We start from the raw sequence: 16,021 nt of genomic DNA, 5'->3' as shown, positions 1-16,021 counted from the left end.
ATACTTGATACTCATTTCCATTTCTTAGTTTTTCCCTCCTGAAAAAAAATTCTTTCCTCCTTGTTACTCCTTAGGTTAGAATAGTATTTTTTTCTATGTTCTTCCCTACAAGGAAGTTCCCCCTTAGATGGGGCTATGCCAAGATTCCCCAGGTTTAATAGGTGCCTCACCTGCTATGAGACCATCCCTGTAAGCAACAGCCAATCATGGTACATTTGTTGCTTAGGAGAGGGGCAAATACCACAGAAGTACACGGATTGCCTCAACTTAAAGGCATGGACCTGAAAGAACCATAACCTGAAGCTAAAAATTTTAATGATGAACAGTGCATTGTGGCCAGACTCAGACCCTGGCCCCAATACCTGTCCTGTGCAACAGTTGCCACCGGCACTGTCAACTGCCGCCCCGCACTTGCCGCGAGCTGTAAAGAGAAAGGCCATGGTCTCTCACAAAGATGGCAAGAAATGAACCCTGAGCTCACCTATCAAGGAGCCATCACAAAAAAGAGTCCCCTACAAGGTCAGTAGCCTCAACATTTTCCACAGAGAGACTTAGCTCCAGTGACCACCCAGAGACCTCCAGTACTGGCACTACTGATAAGTCCAAGGACCCTAAGAGGACAGGACCATGCAAGATGGTACCGTCACGATACCAGCGAAGAAAGGCCCAAAGCTGCACAGTTGGCACCGGCTGCTCCAACTAAACCTATGGCATCGAGTGCTTCAACACCAATGAAGCCTTCGGAACCACCTACTGGTTAATTGGGAGAATGCAAACTGAGCTTGTCACTGCTGGCACAAGCAACGTCTGCACCGATGCCCAGACCTTCCACAGCACTGATGCAAGCACAACCCATGGCATTTATGATGTTGATGCCAGTACTAAAAGAATTCAGGTTCCCAAGAGACCTGACCATCTCTGAAATCCCAGACTCACTGCTCCTCCGCACTGAGCTTCCAGTGGTACATATCTCTCTCCTGGAGATGCAACTGATACGGCACTGATTTCCATCACCATCTAGAACCAGCCCCCCTTTTCCAGCAAGGAGGAAGAGGAAGATGAAGAGGTTTACTCAATTGCACCATGTACCCCCCCCATACCAGGGGGGCTGTACAGTGTGAACCTTACACATACCCTCGGTATCAGGAGACCAGAACTGACACAGGATCTTGGTACAGGCACCTGTGGAAGCCACGCCATATGCCTATCCCTCCACACTGGGACCCTTGGGTTGTGTACAGGCAACACTTTGCTAAACCACCCATTAATCAAAGGGACCAACACAGCACTCTCCATCCTCATCAATATCCAGGCCTCTCAAACCTGAGGTAGAAACTTTATAGAGGACCACAATTAAGAACTGGAGAAAGAGGTTACACCACCTGCCAACATCTCATCCTCACCAGATGAAGCAATCATGCCATCACCTCCAACATCTGCTGATGATTTTAAACATTTTCAAGAACTGTTTCATAGAACAGCATACACTCTTCAAAGCCCACTGGAGGAAGTGCGAGAATTACAACATAAGCTGCTGGACATATTAACAGACCTCCATATCAGCTAAAATCACACTTCTGGTCAATGAGGCTTTATTGGGCCCAGCCAATGTGATCTGGCAGACTCCAGCATCAAAGAATCTGACGTGCCTTCCAAAATCTGAGAGGGATGAGGTGTGGCTCATGCTGTCAGAAGTCTTAAAAGAGCAATAGTCTGATGCAGAAACTACAGAACCCAAGCCACCAAAAAAGAAAATCAACCTTTTGCTGGTGGCATCTGACTCAGATGATGAAAACGAACATGCGTTGGTCTGCACTGTTTTGGATCGTTATCGAGCAGAACCCATCATGAGCATAGACGCATGTCCTCTGGAATGGTGGTTGAAGCATGAAGGGACATATGAATCTTTAGTGCATCTGGCACGTAAATATCTTGTGACGCCGGCTACAACAGTGCCATGCGAATGTCTGTTCTCATTTTCAGGTGACATTGTAAACAAGAAGTGGGCAGCATCCCTGTGTAAAACACCCATCCCTGTGTTATCTTTGGCAGTAGTCCTCCACTTCAGTTTCTCCATCTGCCAATGTGAACATCCAATGAACCAACCCACCATTTTTTCTCCATTCTCAGTTTGGTTTTAGTGGTTAGTGGAGTCTGAGAGTACACCTAAGTCCATATCCAAACTGTTGGGGGAGGTGGGAGGAGGTTGCTGTCTGGCTTCTGTGAAGAGACACCTTGCCTCAACCTCTGTGTTATCACCTCTTATTTCGCCACTTTCTTTAGTTATGCTGCTGTCTGACTTTCAGTGCACTGCCATCTCTACACTTTTGTGGTCTAGTTTTGAGGCTCCACCACCTAACCAAGCTACAGTTAATACAACTCTAGAAGGGCTAGATAGGGGGAACCTTGCTGGCACCATCTCTCACCACAATGCCAAGTCTGGTTCCTCAGAATCCACCACCTAACCAAGCTATAGACATTTCAGCTCTAAAGGTGCCTGGTTGGACAAGTCCTTACCAGTTTCACTCATCTCTATCACTGCATTGTGAAGATGCACATCATAGTGGTAGAGGTAGGTAGTGTGGGTGTACATATGCATGCAACACCTTTCTTACCCTTTTCTTTCTAAGCACCAGTACCCAGCATTGTAAGACTGAGATTTTGGTTAGGATAGCTACTCACTCAGGGCATATTAAATACAGTTCTGTTGCCCTTGTGCCACACAGGAAGCAACCCCATGCTCCCTAAACCTCTGACTGTCAGCAGCTGGGACTGGACGACAGGATGGATCACTCGTTATTTGCCCTGTTCTGTTTATTCCCTCTGAAGCATCTGGACCTGGTGACTGTCAGAAGACAGGATCCTGAGCTAGATGGACTATTCTTATGTTCCTTTGTTCTTATAATAACATTTCATTACCCCATACCCCAAACTGAAATTAATTTTAAATAAAATAACCAAAGTGTTCACACTGTGATGATGGGTAATAAACATAAAGATAAGGGCTGTCTCATTCTGTATCTTCCTCTGGCTCACCAATAATTGGTGGCAGAGAGCTTCTTCCCTCTAAAGCTGCAGACCACAGGTTTACACAGGGAGTGTACAGAATGGAAAAGGTCACTATGCTATGCAGTTGTAATGACTGCTGATTGACCTACTTCCTCTACCTTATAGTGTCTGTCTTTAATATAAGCTACACAGGAGGTAGATATGGACTATCAGGTTCTGTCATACAGAGATTTTTGTGGGGAGGTTGATGGCAGCCAGTTCACCCCACTCATCCAGCAGGGTACTGAACAAATTGCCAAGGCCAGTGGGGGCCTGTTTCATCTCCAACAAAAGTCAACTCCCAGTCATTCTGAGAAACCCTTCTCCTTTTCTTCACCCCCACAGGCTCTCTAGCCTATCAGGTAGGGAAAAGAGATCTTTCCTTATTCCCTCCACTATAAGAGAGACACTTTGCTCCCCATCAGGAAGGTGAGAAGCCTTTATTATTGAAATAATTTGTTTGGGAAAAAAAAAAAAAGAACAGTGCAAATAAGAACAATATTTCAATTCTTTTTCCTGTTTACAACCCTAAGGGAATAAATTAGTTAAGAAACTACCAGAGCCATTATATTATTCATTTTCTTTAAAACAGACTATTTTTTAAAGGACACAGGCAGGAAGAGTTGTGTTCAGTATAATCCAGTGTAACTACGGCTGAGGGCCTAGCATTGGGTCTGTTATCAAGCAGAACTAGCTAATAATGCAAGGGTGTAAAAGACAGTGCACTAGGGTATGATCTTGAAAGGTACTGATGCTCTCACATGACCTGGTCCTAACTAGGTAATCACAGAAAGAAGCAAAATACATACATCTCTTATTGCAATGGGTTTTGATTTGGATTTTTAATGAGTAAATGGAAATCATTGCTTGAAACCAAACCTAATTATTGTTTCTGATCTTCTTGTTTAATTTTGTAAATAATGCCAAATATCCAAAAGTGGGAAAAATCCTGATCTCTTTTACAAACAGAACCCCATTAATTCCACGTAGCTGAGACAAGGAAGCAATCATTCACCTAACATGGTCCCTTTCTGCCACCTGGTGGCACAACTGTGTTTGCAAAGGTACTATTGCTGCTACTCTGAAACCTGTTATATAATATGCTCAGTGTATGTTAGACTTTAACTTTATTACTTTTAGCTATTTCTGAGTATTTTCGGCAGATTAATTTCAAGTATTTTCCAGACAAGGTTAGTGGTCGTAGCTTTCAAATGTTAGGCTACTTACAGCATGCATATAAATGTACTGAGTGAAATCCTGAAATCCTGGCCCCATTTAAGTCAATGGCAAAACTTAAATAGGTTAGGATTTCACCAACTGTGTTTAGAATGTTTTGGTTTATATCAAGTAAAAATAAAGATTATAAAAATGCATTTTCAAATATGAATATTTGTATCAGAACAATTATGGTCTCACTGAAAACTACACCTTAGAAATGTAAATTGCAGTGTTTGTGCCTAAAGCACCATATAGTATGATCTTGAGTTCTTTCTGCACTGTCATAGAGGATACTCTGTTGGTTTTGAAACAACTACCCACTGTTTCAAGTCTGCATAAAGAAATAGGAACCTATCATCTTTTATAGAATTCCTCACATCACTATCTCAGAATGTTTTATAAGTTCAAAGGTGTTTTTTTTTTAAATAAAATAAAGAAACTTTTTAAGAATATGCTACAGCCAGATTTCCTCTACTTGCTTTCAGATTGGAATCACCAACTCGGTCTTTGAGCATGGATGCACCAAAAGGGATTAATATTAAAGCACAAGCTGGCAATATTGAAGCTCTCTCTCAGATGGATATCAAATTGCATAGCAGTGAGGGAGTGGTGAGTATGATCAATGATATTTTTATTATTGTGGTTTATATTGATGCTGTTTAATATTGCCATCAATGTCATTAAGTCATTTTAAAGTGACTGTATTATAATTGTTCAAGTTTTAGCAAATACACTGATAGTTCCAGATAATGATGCCATAATAATACATTTGTTTACAGGGCAAGGATTAAATAATAATGTAAAATTAGATGGTGTTGAAAGAGTTTAAAAAATGCTAAGAAGTCACTTCTATCCTAGCACAGTGATTATTTTTTTTATTTTTTTTATTTATTTATTTTTAAGTGAGTGCTCTGCTTTGTTCCATTCAGTTTCTGTAGTTCTGGAACATGAGAGGTAAAATGATAACCTAATACATACTGAAATGCAAGAGGACAGATGTCTGGCTCCCATTGAAGTCAGTTGACTTTAGCCATTGATTTCAGTGGAAGCAAGAAAAGACTCTAGGAGAAAAATCTTAAAGGAATTAAGTGCCTAAGACAAGTCAGTCCTTTCTAGTGAAAGACTAAAGGGGTGGTGGTGTCCACCTTTATACTCAGTAGCCCACTGGTAGGGGCACTCACCTGGGAGGTGGAAAAACCTAGGTGTGATTCCCTGTTTTCCAGCTTGAATGCAGGTCTCCTATCTCTTAGGTGAATGCCTTCACCACCAGACTGTCAGGGGTGGGATTTTTGCAATCTCTCCTGTTGAACCAGATCCTCTATGTATAAACGACAGTGCTTAATTTGTAATGAAAGAGGTGCCCGGGCTCAAGGAATAAGGTGCTAGGGCTAAAGCAATTTTTTTTTTACTTTAATAAACTGATGCAGCAAGCCCAGAGGTGCCGGGGTGATGAACTGCCAAGCCTAGAGGTGCCCCAGCCACAAATTAAGCACTGATAAAATACATATTCATTGGAGCAGGGACTGGACCACTGGTCTCCTAGGTGAGAGACCTTAGCATTCATTCTCGTGCTTTCTCTCTCTGCCCCAATGAGTATTAAAGTATTTGTACATAGTGGAACAATTTCTACAGCCCAGAATATCCTACAGTCTGGTGATTAGGGTCCTCATTTCTGATATGGGAGACCTATGGTGTAGTCCAGGGGCAGGCAAACTTTTTGGCCTGAGGGCTGCATCGGGTTTTGTAAGTTGTATGGAGGGCCGGTTAGGGGAGGGGGTCTCCTCCACCCCACCCTCCCCGGGACTCCTGCCCCATCCAACCACCCCTGTTCCCTGATGGCCCCACTGGGAACCCTGCCCCATTCACACAACCCCGCTCCCTGGCCCCTGATCGCCCCCAGACCTCCGCCACCCCATCCAACCTCTCCTCTCATTCTTGACCACCACCCCAAACTCCCCTGCCCTCTATCCAACCCCCCTGCTCCCTGCCCCCTTACCACGCTGCCTGGAGCACCGGTGGCTGGCGGCACTACAGCTGCACCGTCTGGCTGGAACCAGGCCACGCCGCCACCGCCGCCGCCACCACACAGCTCAGAGCACCGGGTCAGGCCAGGCTCTGCAGCTGCGCTGCCCCAGGAGCTCACAGCCCCACTGCCCAGAGCATTGTGCCAGCAGTGGAGCGAGCAAGCTGAGGCTGCGGGGGAGAGGGGACAGCAGGGGAGAGGCCAGGGGTAGTCTCCTGGGCCAGGAGCTAAGGGGCCGGGCAGGACAGTCCCATGGGCTGGATGTGGCCCGTGGGCCGTAGTTTGCCCACCTCTGTTCTAGTCCCTACTTCAAATGAGGCAGAGCAAGGATTTGAAAACAGTCTCCATATCTCAGGTGACCACTTGGCTGTTGGGTATTCAGGAACACACATATGCCTTAGCCTGAAAAATTCCTGATCTTGGTATCCCCAGTGTATTTTATTCAGGCCTGATCTGGTAGGTGTGCTACCCGATTGAGCCCCACAGGCAAGACAGGCCAGGGAACGCCTAGTTTGAGTATCCCGCTGGAACTTAAGCAAGAGCTAGGACACTGAGCAGCTTGGTGGTGTTAGGACTTAGGTGGTTTTGCGCATGCCCACTGGCGAAAACATAGGCACCTGGGGAACAGGCTTCAGAGGCAGCTGAGTGGGTGTTTAGAGGATCTCAGTGTTTCCTAAATACACCTCTACCCCCATATAACGCGACCCGATATAACACAAATTCTGATATAGCGCGGTGAAGCAGTGCTCCGGGAGGCGGGGCTGCGAACTCCGGCAGATCAAAGCAAGTTCGATATAACGCCGTTTCACCTATAACATGGTAAGATTTTTTGGCTCCCGAGGACAGCGTTATATTGGGGTAGAGGTATATTGGATTTAGGTTCCTAAAGTGGCAGGTAGATGCCTAAGTCCCTTTGTGGATCTTGTCCACCGGTGCAGCTGTAGTGCCACCAGCCACTGGTGTTCCAGGCAGCATGGTAAGGGGGCAGAGAGCTGGGGGGTTGGATAGCCTAAATCCTACTGACTTTCAATGAGATCTAAAGGACAGATTTTTGAAGGTATTTAGGTGCCTACAGATAGGCACCTTTGTGAGATTTTTCCAAAGCACTTAGGCTTGAATTCACTAAGGTATTTAGGTGTTGTGATGTTGAGTGTCACTCCACCTAACTTTTAGGCATTTAGAAAATCACAGGAACAGCACTGTGATCCACAAAGTCTGCGTTAAGTGCCTAGGCTCCATCTACCATGAATGAGGAGAGACAGGCATCTTAGACTGTAACTCACAAAAGCCAGTATCCTAATCCTATGTCTACATAGAATCATAGAATATCAGGATTGGAAGGACCTCCGGAGGTCATCTAGAGTCCAAACCCCTGCTCAAGGCAGGACCAATCCCCAGACAGACTTTTGCCCCCGATCCCTAAATGGCCCCCTCAAGGATTGAATTCACAACTCTGGGTTTAGCAGGCTAATGCTCAAACCACTGAGCTATCCCTCCCCCACTAGAGAGCTTACAGCGGCACAGCTGTACCACTGCAGTTGCACCACTGTAAGATCTCTCGTGTACCTGCTCTATGCTGACAGGAGAGAGCTCTCCCATCAACATAATTAAACCACCCCCAATGAGCTCTCCCACGGACACAGGTCTGTGCACACTACCACCTATGCTGGTGAAATTTATGTTGCTCAGGGGTGTGTGTGCTTTTTTCATACCCGAGTGACAAAAAATTTACCAACATAAATGGTAGTGTATACATGGCCTAAGTGGAGAGGTGCCTAAACTAGCCAATGGGAGATGCTGACAAGAGGGGTGTGTGCTAAGCCCTGCCCCTCCTGGAGATGAACACCTCACTGTAGCCTGGACTTAGGCATCTAGCCCTGATAGTGAGTCTCAGCTGTGAACCCTCTGTTCAAGTTAGGCACCTAAGGCATTTTTGTGCTGCCCAAGAGAAGGTGCTGCCTCATAACTTTTAGCCCCAGTGGTTAGGGTACTCACATGAGAGGCAGGAGACTCCCAGTTCAAGTCCCCCTCCACATAAGAAGGAGAAGGGATTTCAATGCAAATCTGCCAACTTCCACATGAGAACCCAAACCACAGAGCTATGGGATAGCCTGACCAGGGCCCTCCCTCAATCTGTCCTGTTGAAGCTGCTGCACTGTGGAGAACTAAAGAGTTCTTCTTCAAGTAGCATCTCTATGGGTGCTCCACTCTAGATGTGCTTGCACCCCAGGCACCTCAGATCAGAGATTTTAGGTAGCTGTGTCTGTTCAGCCCACGCATATGCCCACTACAGCCTCATGCCTGGTACCAGGCTTTCTCAACCGCCTTGGCCTGAGACGCAGCCTCAGCAGCATCCAAGTTGAACTTAAGTCGACTGTATTTGTATCTCATTCTTACTAGTTAGTTAATGTTAGTTCTTAGAATTTCCTTCATGTTAGTTAGCTGTAATAATTTTTATAGCTTTTAAAAAAAAAACTTCTAAAAGATTTTATTTATACTTTTAAGATAAGGACTGTTGTCCTTTCACCTATTTTTTGCTTTTTGTTTTTTTGTTTTTTCTCTCAGGGGAACCTCAGCCCTAGGAGGGTATGCCTGGTTCTCCTGGGCGTAAATGCTGCTTTTTGTGCCGAGAGGCTATCCTGGTCAGAGACAGACACTCCTTGTGTGTCTGCTGCCTTGGGGAGTCACATGTTCCCCCAAAGCGTAATTTGTGTCTGCAATTAAAATTGAGGGCCAGAAAGAACTAGGAACTTAAACTACATCTCCTCATAATGGAGAGCTCACTCTGACCAGCTTCTGACCCCAGCCAGGGGGACCTCCTCCCCCATACAATGGTCTCTGGGCAGGTCAACCACTTCAACTTCCTCAGCACAGCAGGGCCCTACAGCACTGAAGAGGAAATCTCTGGACTCCTGTTAAAAAGACCAAAGGTATCTTCGGACTTCCACATGAATCAACCTATCCACCTTCCAATTTTCCACCCTAAGCCACCCCTGGATAAAGGAGATGTGACATTACATTACATTGATGTCGGGAGGGCATTAGCCTTTTAACTAAACAGGACTAAGCCCTTTAGGAAATCTTCCAGACTATTTCTCTCCATTGTGGACAGAACTAAGGGATCTCTGATTTCCAAGCAAAGACTCCCTAGATGGGTATCTGGCTGAATTACCTACTGCTATCAGTCTCAGGAGCTTCAACCTACCTCTAGAGTATTAACTCATTCCACAAGATCCCCCTCTACTTCAGTAGCCTTTCTTAAGAATGTTCCCACCATGGAAATATGTAGAGCCGTGACTTGGACCTCCATTCATACATTTGCTGAACTATGCAGTTACTCATGCCTCAGCTTCTGATGCCATATTTGACTCTACTGTTATGTCTTTGGTCTTAGACTCAACGCTGAAGCCCCACCCTTTTGTAGAGGGTACTGCTCAAAAGTCACCTAGTGTGGAGCACCCACAGGGACACTACTCGAAGAAGAACAGGTTTCTCACCCTGTGCAGTAACTGTGGTTCTGCGAGATGTGTCCCTATTAGTGTTGCACTACCCGCCCTCCTCTCCTCTACTTCGGAGTTCTTTACAACAGGCTCTGCAGTAGAAAAGAAACTGAGGATGGTTTGCCCGCACAGCTCTATATAGCCTTGGTGCAGGGCACAAGACTGCAGGGTGTGCATGCACAGGCAAGACAGATGCTGCTACCTAAAATTTCCCAATCTGAGGTGCATGGAGCACAAGCACACCTAGAGCAGAGCACCCATAGGGACACCATCTTGAAGTTCCTGCACAGGGTGAGTAACCTTCTCTTTTGGAGCAGGGGGACTGGATTCTGGGCCTCCCACATTGGGTGGGAGTGCCCTAACCACCAGGCAATAGAGTCACTCTCACACTTACGTTTTCTCTCTCGCTCTGTTCCCCTCCCCCAATAACTCTTTAACTACTTATCCACAGTGAAATGTAAACAGGAGAGCTTGAGAAAACACCACATCAGAATATCCCATAGCCCAGTGATGAGAGCAACCTGAAAATTGGCTGATCCCTGTTCAAATCCTTTCTTTTCATCAGGTAGAAAGGGGAGTTGGATTGAGGCCCTCCCACATCCCAGGTGAGAAACCTAACCACTGGGCTAAAAGTTGCTAGGAGTCCTTTTCCTTCTTCCTTTCCCCATGCTCTCAGCCGGCTGTTTTGTGTGAATTTACCTGAGAGACCTGATCTGGTAGACAGCCTCTGAGCATGCCTACCAGATTGGGCCACACACGTGAGCTAGGTGAGCAAATGTCTGTCTTCCCTGGTTTGTGAATTGCTCTCTGGGAATTGGTCAGCAGACAGGTGCCCGGATGCTCAGAGTGAGGCAGCAGTACCTATGCCCAGAGACAGGAACGTAGATGCTGAGGGAACTCTGATTACAAGATCTTAGGCCCCGAGTGAGGTTAGGTGTACACAGGGTTCAGTGAATTGCAGGGGAGCCTAAAACTGGGATTTAGGCCCCTAACCCCAGATTTAGGTGCCTAAGTATCTTTGTGCAGCTGGGCCTTAGTGCCTAACTCCCACTGCCAATAGGATTTAGATACCTAAATATCTTTGAGGATCTGGTCAAAGTGCCTAAGTTTTGAAAATGGGTCTTAATAGCCTAAGTCATTTAGATGCTTCTGAAAATTTTAACCCCTTAAACTCTGTTACTGCTACATCTAACAAACCCATTTGTCCTGCTTTCTCCCATACAGCTTCTGCTTGATGCTGAAACTGTGCGGCTGCCCAAATTGCCTGAAGGGACAAGGGGTGGATCTGCTAGATCTCAGGAACTCTATGAGATCTGTGTTTGTCCAGATGGAAAGCTTTACTTGTCAGCAGCTGATCGGTATTCAACTTGCCAGGAATACAGTCATGTCTGTCAATAAAGCACCTACCTATGCCACATTTTCTCTGGCTATTCTCACTGAATTTTATATTGTTTTGTAGCAGAGTTTCCAAGATTTTAAAAACAATCGCCGTAATCTGGATTGTAAGGAAAAAAAAGCAAAAGAGCACAATTAAAATTTTACCTTGAACAGAAGTGTTTGAGCTAAACTAAATGTTCTGGAAATGACATTTGGAAGTCAGCCATATAGTGAGTTAAAAAAAATCAAAAGGATTTATTTGCACCACTGAACTGTTAGTCAGTCAGTTGATTATGTAATAGTTAATATTTCCTAGCTCTATGATTTTCGCTTACTACATGTAAACATTTGCTAGTAGTACAAATTGCATTAGTGTGTAAAATTCAGTTTAAGGAATTACTTGAACTATTTGATAAGACAAAAGCATTGTTTGGTGAATTCAGGTAGTGCCAGCAAACAGTCTATGCAATTTTGTTCTTGCAATAACACAAACCACAAAGGCTCTGCTTTTTTGTCTGAGTCCTGTGCAAAATGTGTTAAACTGATAAAATCCTTTGTTTCTAGATTGGCAAAGCGTATGTAGATTTGCTTATTATTCAGATGCATGAAAGAAATCACAATAATTAATGCGAAATCTCCAAGATTACTGATTTATAACATTCTTTGTCATCAGAGTTGTTAACTGTACAAAAGAGAAATATGTTCGTATATCCCACTGCCACAATAGCTCCTTGTAGTGCATGGACCAGCCTACTCACTTGAAAGCCTTTTTTTTTAGCTTTTACAGTGTGATTGTAATTGGAACTGGGAAATTTGTGCTGCTCTTGGCTACATGCCAGCTGGACTGTGAAAAGAAAAAAAATCTTAAAGATGGTTCCAGCTTTCTCAAATGCATGATGCTATTTGGTAGGTAGAAAAAGTTCCTCTTCCTGAAGCCCACGAATCACCTAATTGCAGACCCCTTACTCTGTGAAGAGCCGTCAATAATGAACCATTTGCAGCCATCTGGATTAGCAAGATTTGGGACTTAATGGCCTTATAAAGTCTTAGGCACAGAGCCTCAAAGTTATTTAGGTGCCTAATGCCAATTGATGTCAACAGGAATTAGTGGAGGGATTCATGAAAATACTCACGCACTGAGCCCCTGGTTTAGGCACCTAAATTTTGGGTCCACTGGGAGCCACGCAGCTCCCACCAAACACTGTAGGCCTCTAAACTCCCTCAGCACTTAAGTTTTCCAGAGTGAACATTCCCTAGGTGCCTATGTTTCCGCCTCTGGGCATGAGTACTGCTGCCTCCCTCTAAGCACCCGGACACCTATCTCCTGCCTACACCCCGGAGCGATTCATGAAACAGCGGACGATAGATTTTGAATGGGAATGGACCTGTTAAGTGCGCTTGGTGCACGCCTACCAGGTCAGGCCCCCACACGTCTGAGTGCCTTATAACTGTTAGTCCAGCAGTTAGGGCACTCACCTGGGAAAGGGAGACCTAGGTTCAAGTCCCACCCCCCTCTCATTAAACCGGAGTATGCCACATCTCAGACGAGATCTCTAACCACTGGGCTGTGGGATGCCCTCAGTCTCTCCTGATGAACCTGTTCCATTGTGGATAAATAATGCAAGAGGGATTGGAGGAGGATGGCCACCTCGAGGTGGGCACCCTAACCACTGGATTACAGACGCATTCTCACTCTCTCTGGCCCAATGACTTTCACTGAGCATAAATATTTAACTAGACATTGGGCCAGCAAGAGAAAGTGCCAGAGAATGACTTTGTAGCCCAGGGGTTAGGTCATCCATATGGGAGGTGAGAGACTCTGGGTACACAACCCCTGTTCTGATCACTCGTTCATTAGTCACAGTGGAACAGCTTCAATAGGAGAGACTAAGGAAGCCCCACATCATAAACTCAGTGGTGACACACTACTCGAGATGTGGAAGACTCCCATTTAAATCCTTTTCCCCCCTCTGGCAGAGGTGGCAGGACTTGAACCTAATTACCCCACATGCCAGGTGAGCGCTCAAACTACAAGGGTAAATGTTTTGAGGTGGGCACCCTCCTCTGGCTGTTTTGTGTGGAGTGAGGCAGGTGCCTGACTCAGGCCCACAAGAAACACCGTGAGCACCTAAGCCATCCAAATCCTGCGGACAGATGCCTGTTTGTGGCTCCCTAATCAATCTCTGAGTGTGAGCCGGGGCTTAGCACACACACCCCTCCCCCATGGGCTAGTTTAGGCAGCGCTCTGCTTGGCTCTTGAGGAGTACATTGTTAGGCCTCTCTCTCCCATTGCTTTGTATAGGGAGCCTAACTTGGCTGTGTGGTTTCAGTGATGTTCCTGGACTTTCTGCGCACCTAAAAATTAGGCATGGGAACACTGAGTGTCATGGCACCTAAGTCCCTTCATGGACCCTGCCTAGATGCCTTTGAGGTTCTGGGCCTTAGCACCTTTAATGCTATTTTTATTCATTATTACCTATTTTGGAGGACCTGTCACTGTAGTACCTTTATGCTTTGTTACAGCTTCATGTTAAACAACTTACTAGGTTATACAATCCACCTATTGGCGGCATATCAAAACAACTGTCCTATTGTTAAGAATTAAGAATTAAGCCCCAACCCCAAATAGGCAGAGCTAAACCAGATACAGCCATCTTATAGCACTGCCTGTAATTCACTAGTTTGGCACTGGTGGAAACACTCAGAATAATTAGTCAGAATTAACTAGTAATGCTACTTGTATAAAGCATCCAAGAAAACACAGTTGTGAGGTAGGTGCTTGCCGCTGACAAAGCCCAGCTGCCCCGGGAGGAGTGTTTACAGCTGGACACTGACAAGAAAAGCTTCCTGTTGATTGTACCTGCTCAGTGCTGTAAAGGCCCAAGTGCCCTAGAGCAAGCTTGGGCTAAATTCTGCAGCAAGAAACAGATTCTGCAGAACCCTCCATGCAAAAGCATCAAAAATATGAAAATGGAGGGTTTTTTTTTTTATTGCATTAAAAATGACTACTACAATTAGAACAGTACCCCTGTGTTAAATTAGTGCAGAACTCAATTTATTTTATGCTAGCTAGTTCTCATACTTGTAGGCCCCTCTTTCCATCCCTTTTACTAGAGCGCCTCACCATCTTTCATGAGTTTTCCTCACAACAGCCCTGCAATGTAGGAAAGGGCTATTATCCCCATGTTATGGATGGGAAACTGAGGCACGGGGAAACTAGCTGAAATACCCAAGGTCATACAGGAAGCCTGTGGTGGAGCAAGGAAATGAAGTGAGGTCTCCTGCCACCCATGCTAGTGCCCTAACCACTGAACCGTCATTACCTACTGATGTGTCTAATATTTTAATTTTCATTGTGCTATAGAATTGAAAATACATAGCTGTATTATGGATGTTGTAAGAGGAAACCTACAGTTTTGACATGGGTTAGGGGTTAGCTGGTACTTTTGACACCTGGAAGGTACAGGTACAGGAAGTGGTTACAGGTCATCAGAATGATGAACAGAATGATAAATCCTATTGTACCAGACTGTGTGATTAGAATGTTTTCCAAAAGAATGGGTACTATGGACAGCAATTCTTACCACTCTAAGAACTTTATGAAGATTTTTTGTTGTAAGGTGGAAGACAGAGAAAGGGAATATACTGGTATAAAAATGCTTATTAGAAATTCGCTTCCCTTCTCACAGCCCTTCAGCATGTTTGTCTGTTTTTATACAGCCTTATGCAAAAGGAAACTGCAAAAATTAACTGACAAATTGCATTGAATAAACTTTATACATTTGAATACATTTTGAAAAGTTTCTCCTTTCATGTTTACATCAGAGTGAATTACTGCTCAAGTTCATTTTCCAGTTGTCTGTTCACTGGGACACCATCTCAAAGTCTCTTAAATTTCTTTTTTTAACCCATACAAAATATTGACTATCTAAACAATGAATTCCCTCCAAGATACAATCTAGAATTTGTTTTGTCATCAGGTGATGTTGCCTCTAAGAAATCCTTTAACTATAATAGGTGCAAAGACACAGTTGGGCTCACATGCTTTAGAAACAAAAAATGTATCAGGACTGCTGTGCTAACTAGCCACAGATTTTTGCACTACATCTGTTGGGAGTGCAGCAGAGGACAGGTAAGCCAAATGGGTGGGTAAACTGTATGTAACATGAGCTTGGCATCAGGTTTGCGCACTACTTTCTCTGAATGTGACATACTCCTCAGTCAGCTCCACCATTCCCTATGAAACTGTTTTAAAGGGTTTATAACATTGTTTTTATGAGGCAAGCACATATTTTCACTCTTAACTCTTTATTTAAAAGTTTCTCCCTGAAAGTCTTCAAATAGTATTCAAATTGCTCCTATGATGCTTTCTTACTACCATTCCATATCGTGGTATTTTACATTAATTTAGAATGAAAAATACTTTAAACATTTTTTTTCATGTTGCTAGTAATTTTAATGACGCGCTTAAACATCCTGCATACATTGAACATTTTTTCATCTCATAATTACCATAAAAATTACCTGATCATTAATACTACCTGTTTAAAAGCTGTGAAGAATAAGCTACTTTATTTCATGAGCACACCTAGTTTTCCCTTTTACCTGATTGCTAGTTATTTCTCAAAATCATCAAAAATTACATGTTTTTCAATGAACTGCGAAAGTGGCATATGAGCCTTTACAAGTAAAAAAGCATTCATCTGCATAATTTTCTTTTTAATATGCTGATGGAAACTGTACAATTGTTTAGAATGAACCAAAATGGAGTGATTATACATTTAGCTAAAAGTAAGCTTGAAATTGTTGGTTAAAACTGGGCTAATTTATAAATCCAAGACACACCAGATTGAAG

General features: G+C 44.2%; 1 protein-coding gene across 7 annotated transcripts in view; it reads left to right on the top strand.

Annotated features, from left to right (window-relative positions):
* Positions 1 to 11,209, top strand: part of SGCG (sarcoglycan gamma) — a 185,393-nt gene extending 174,184 nt beyond the window's left edge. For all 7 annotated transcript variants that reach the window (XM_034758759.1, XM_034758754.1, XM_034758760.1 and 4 more), the window contains 2 exons: positions 4,752 to 4,875; positions 11,014 to 11,209. In XM_034758759.1, the coding sequence (XP_034614650.1) occupies positions 4,752 to 4,875; positions 11,014 to 11,187 (298 nt within the window). In that variant the 3' untranslated portion in view covers positions 11,188 to 11,209. The remainder of the gene's footprint in view (positions 1 to 4,751; positions 4,876 to 11,013) is intronic.
* Positions 11,210 to 16,021: the final 4,812 nt, after the last annotated feature.

The sequence above is a fragment of the Trachemys scripta genome, chromosome 1, assembly GCF_013100865.1.
Source record: "Trachemys scripta elegans isolate TJP31775 chromosome 1, CAS_Tse_1.0, whole genome shotgun sequence".
Taxonomy (NCBI): Eukaryota; Metazoa; Chordata; order Testudines; family Emydidae; genus Trachemys; species Trachemys scripta.
Note: the sequence above shows the minus strand (reverse complement) of the source record. Positions and strands in the feature narration are given on the sequence as shown.